Raw genomic sequence first — 4,707 nt, 5'->3', positions numbered from 1 at the left:
AGGGAACAGTATTTCCCCATGGATTACATGAGATTGCTGTCCTTTAGCCATTTTATCCCCTCAGCCTGATTGTTTCTCCCAAATGAACTTCATTTATGGCTCCCCTACTAGATTCCATCTACCAAGCTTCCTCCCTTTATTTATTTTTGAGACAGGGTATTGCTCTGTCACCTAGGCTGGAGTGAAGTGGTGCAGACACCACTCACTACAGCCTCAGCCTTCCAGGCTCAAGTGATCCTCCTGCTTCGGCCTCCTGGGTAGACCACAGGTGAGAGCTGCCACACCCAGCTAATTTTTAAATTTTTAGTAGAGATAGGGTCTCACTATGTTGCCCAGGCTGGTCTTGAACTGCTGGTCTCAAGTGATCCTCCTGCCTTGGCCTGCCTCCCTCACGATGGGATTACAGGTGTCAGCCACCATGCCCAGCCACTTCCTCACTTTCCTGGACTTGTCCTAAGTCTTTAGGACTCTTTCTAGCCTTCGGACATAATTTAATAAATAGTTAAAGGAATAATTATGGCAACCACCAGATCCTTTCCGTGTTTAAGTCTGAGAATGGCACCAACTTACCTACTGTTTCCACCTGCCACCACAGTATAAGGTCACTGAAGGGGAAGATTCAGCAGACATTTTAAGCTTCTTGGATTGCTAAGGCCCCTGCCTTATTAATGATAGAGAGCAGAGAGGGAAGAGAGGTAAGGTGGCATGGTGGTATAGAGCTGTGGGAATGGCATGGAGGGAGAGGTAGGTGGAGGTGGAGAGCACCGGCTTAGGGACCCTGACTCCTGGGGTAAGGAAAATACCTTTCTCAGTAAGGAATCCCGATTTTGAAGCTCTTAGGTTGGCTCTGCATGCAACCTTGTTCTTGGGTTACAGCGGCAGTTTCTGAACTCTGCTTGGTAGAACAGGAGGGAGGTAGCGGATAGGGGTAGTATCTCAGGCCGTAGCCTTCCCCATCCTGTATCCCTGTTGCCTGGGAATAGCCCCAGCTCCATTCACACCCCATCCGCCTTGGCATCCCGTCCCGCCTCCAATCCCACCCCACCATTAGCAAAGTCTGAGTTCACCTAACACTGAATCCTCCCGTTGGCCCCTCATTCTCGTCCAGCCCTCCGCTCCCCCCGGGTCTTTCCAATTCCCGCCCCTGTCCTTGTCCTAGCCTTGAAGGTTGGCCAGGCTAAAGCCACAGCCGAGCTCCCACCTTCCTCTTGCCCTGAGGGGCATAATCCTGCTGTGACTTCTGTCTCAGCAAGCGTGAACTCAGGTCTCCCCCGCCTCCTTGACCCTCAAGAGCTGCTCTGACTCCGCCCAGCACCAACTCCTCCGAGGAACTGGTCCGCAGGAGCAAGTGTTTGTTGTTGCCGTGCAACAAGAAAGGGGGGCGGAGGCACCACGCCAGTCGTCAGCTCGCTCCTCGTATACGCAACATCAGTCCCCGCCCCTGGTCCCGCTCCTGCCGGAAGCCGAAAATCCCATTAGGCCTGGAGGTATTCTCGCGACATTTGCCGGCCGCCCGGCTTGCACTGCGGCGTTTCCCGCGCGGGCTACCTCGGTTCCCGGGCGTACGGCGCGGCCTGTTCTACCGCCGCCGGCGCCGCGGCCGTCATGGGGTTCCTGAAACTGATTGAGATCGAGAACTTTAAGTCGTACAAGGGTCGACAGATTATCGGACCATTTCAGCGGTTCACCGCCATCATTGGACCCAATGGCTCTGGTGAGATAAACCTGGCTGCGGCCCTGCGCACGTCCCGGCCTGGACCCCTTATACGGTTACGGAGTAGTACAACCCAGCTCATGTAACCTGAAACGTCGCGGACCCTTACGGGTTCCTTGCCCCTCCAGAGGGGGTTCTGCTCGAACCCACTCTCCCCACGCGGGTGCTCTAACTCGAACCCCTTCAAGGTGTCGCCTGCCTCTTCCTGCGCGGCCCCCGCCCCGGCCGAGTGGTACGGGCCGAGCTGGCAGTTACCCCGCCTACTTCCCCCTCCCGCCAAAGGAGGCGCGTCTGGAGCCAGCTTCCCGCCAGCTGCCAGTCCCCCGCCTCGCGGCTCCCCGCCGGGCCGGCCGGAGCCGGCTTCCCAGACTTATTTGACCCCCTCCGGAAAATGTGGGGACGCTGGTAGCTCTCCCGTAGCCTTCGGTCCCAAACGGTGCACTTCTGTTTCAGCCCAGCGTCTCCTCTCGCCTCGCATTGGTACACTCCAACTCTTTCCTTTCTACTCTTCTCCGGAGGCGGCAGTTTTGAATTTCACACCCAGCCCTCTAGACTTTAGAGTGCTTGAGGTCTCGATCCCTACCCCCAACCGCTATGTCAGAGGTAGTTGCCTCGAACTCGCCGCTTTCCTACCACCGAAACCGTCAAAAGCCGAAATTGATTTACCAAATTTGTTGAATACTTATTGTTTATCAGGAGTTATTCAATTGCAAGTTGTGGAAACAGCGGAGAATAGAATAAACCAACTCCATGCTCACAGGGAACTTATATTCCAGAGGGGAAAGAAGATGGAGAAAATAAGATGGTTTTAGGCTGTCATAAGTGCTGTACAGGAAATGAGACCGGTGGATGTGATAAAGTGAGTTGGGTGGTGTCTTTAGAAAGGGTGGTCAGGTGAAGCCTCTATTTTATATCTTAACTTCCCAACTCTAAACGATATACCGTGGATTCCTCTCACCTCAGATGTGGTTCATTTGGAATCCTGCTGTATTCTTCCACCCCAGAGATGTTCTAACTGAATCATATCCTAGCCTAAGAGGCTGCCCTTGCTGAAGTAGCACATACAGAGTGCTTCTCCTGGAGACTGTGTCTCAACAATGGCACTATTGACGTTTCCAGCGAGATAATCCTTTGCTGTGGGATGTGCCCTGTGCGTTGTAGGATATTTGACAGCATCCTTGGCGTCTACCTGCTAGATGACAGTAGCACCCCTACTCCCCAGGCATGACAATCAGAACTGTCTACAGACATTGCCAGATGTCTCGGGGGTGGGTGTGACTCCCCCAAACACCCAACTTGTTTGAGAACCACTGGCCTGGAGGGCTAATGCTTGGTGTCCACCCGGTTTCCTAGGGTTTTAGTGTAGTGGCCCCTGTTGAAAGAGCTAGGATGTACCTCTTGGCATTCAGTCCCCTCAGCATTAGTCGATGTGTATTCCCAGCTGTTCTGAAAAGGGCCATGGCACTCCCCCACTTGCCCCCGTTCTTCAAGGCCCACCTCTACAAGCCATTCTTTTAGTCCTTTTCGTGAATTACTCTTCCTCTGTGGCATACTGTAGACACTTGGTACACATTAATGTTTATTAAGTCTTATATTGATGGTGCATGTTTTTGTATCTTCATTGGCCTGTGAGTACCCTAAAGCGACATTCAAGGAATTTCAAGCGGCATTCCTTGAAACGTACTGGTGTTCAGTCCATAATATATATTACAAAAATGTTTACCATATTGATTGTGATTAGAGAGGCCTGTGGTTGTGAGATGTTGTTGTCATCCCTGGAAATGATGGGAGAAGCCCAAAGGTTGGATATTGGTTCTTCCTAAAAGGCTAACTCCTGGTCTGCATGATGTGCTAGTCCTGCTGTGATGAGGGAGACAAGAGTTGAGTCCAGACTTAAGATAGGACTAATTAATTGAGTACCTACTCTGTGTGTCAAGTACTTTATTTATTGGGACCCTATTTTTTCTTTTTCTTTTTCTTTTTTCTTTTTTTTTGAGACAGTCTTGCTCTGTTGTCCAGGCTGGAGTGCAGTGGCGTGATCTTGGCTCCCTGCAACCTCTGCCTCTTGGGTTCAAGTGATTCTTGTGCCTCAGCCTCCCAAGTAGCTGGGACTACAGGCGCCCGCCACCCCATCTGGCTAGTTTTTATATTTTTAGTAGAGATAGTGTTTTGCCCTGTTGGCCAGGCTGGTCTCAAACTCCTGGACTCAAGTGATCTGCCTGCCTCAGCCTCACAAAGTGCTGAGATTACAGGCATGAGCCACTGCACCCAGCCAAGGGACCCTTTACATTTAAATTCTCAAAATGACCCTAGGAGGGAAATGCCAATAGCTTCTTTTTTTTTTTTTTTGAGACGGAGTCTTGCTCTGGCGCCCAGGCTGGAGTGCAGTGGCCGGATCTCAGCTCACTGCAAGCTCCGCCTCCCAGGTTTACGCCATTCTCCTGCCTCAGCCTTCCGAGTAGCTGGGACTACAGGCGCCCACCACCTCACCCGGCTAGTTTTTTTGTATTTTTCAGTAGAGATAGGATTTCATCGGGTTAGCCAGGATGGTCTCGACCTCCTGACCTCGTGATCCACCTGTCTCGGCCTCCCAAAGTGCTGGGATTACAGGCTTGAGCCACCGCGCCTGGCCAATAGCTTCTTTTTATACATGAGGAGACTAAGGCACAGAGGTGTGATGACTTGTCCGTGGTTCTCAGAACCCATGCCTGTGCTCCTGCCTCTCCAATAGAGAAGTATGTGCCACACATATTTTTAGACCTGTGAGTTGTGATTTTTTCATCTTTTTCCAGGTGAGGGAATGGAAGGTCACCTAAGAAGTAGTGAAAGTAAGATTAGATCCTGGTCTGTTGGTTCTAAGCCAAAGCTTTCAAGCTTTTTTTTTGAGACGGAGTCTCACTCTGTCACCCACGCTGGAGTGCGGTGGCATGACCTCGGCTCACTGTAACCTCTGCCTGCTGGGTTCAAGTGATTCCTTTTTTTTTTTTTTTTTT

The 4,707-nt window shown here is 51.4% G+C and overlaps 2 protein-coding genes across 5 annotated transcripts in view; one reads left to right on the top strand and one right to left on the bottom strand.

Moving 5' to 3' along the window:
- RIBC1 (RIB43A domain with coiled-coils 1) overlaps window positions 1-1,350 on the bottom strand; it is a 10,886-nt gene extending 9,536 nt beyond the window's left edge. For 2 of the 3 annotated variants that reach the window (XM_011946570.1, XM_011946567.1), the window contains exons 1-2: window positions 1,202-1,350; window positions 804-892 (exon numbers count right to left, since the gene is read on the bottom strand). The gene's annotated coding sequence lies outside the window, so the exon portion shown is untranslated. Of the gene's footprint in view, window positions 1-803; window positions 893-1,067 lie in introns of all 3 variants that reach the window. The other variant, XM_011946569.1, reaches the window with a different exon arrangement.
- A 133-nt stretch (window positions 1,351-1,483) lies between these two features.
- SMC1A (structural maintenance of chromosomes 1A) overlaps window positions 1,484-4,707 on the top strand; it is a 46,377-nt gene continuing 43,153 nt past the window's right edge. Inside the window, exons 1-2 of one of the 2 annotated variants that reach the window (XM_011946565.1) lie at window positions 1,505-1,714; window positions 2,168-2,317. In XM_011946565.1, coding sequence (XP_011801955.1) covers window positions 1,606-1,714; window positions 2,168-2,317 — 259 coding nt within the window. In that variant the 5' untranslated portion in view covers window positions 1,505-1,605. Of the gene's footprint in view, window positions 1,715-2,167; window positions 2,318-4,707 lie in introns of both variants that reach the window. The other variant, XM_011946566.1, reaches the window with a different exon arrangement.

This window comes from Colobus angolensis, unplaced genomic scaffold (genome assembly GCF_000951035.1).
Source record: "Colobus angolensis palliatus isolate OR3802 unplaced genomic scaffold, Cang.pa_1.0 Scaffold250, whole genome shotgun sequence".
NCBI classification, from domain to species: Eukaryota; Metazoa; Chordata; class Mammalia; order Primates; family Cercopithecidae; genus Colobus; species Colobus angolensis.
This window is presented reverse-complemented; position numbering and strand designations above follow the sequence as displayed.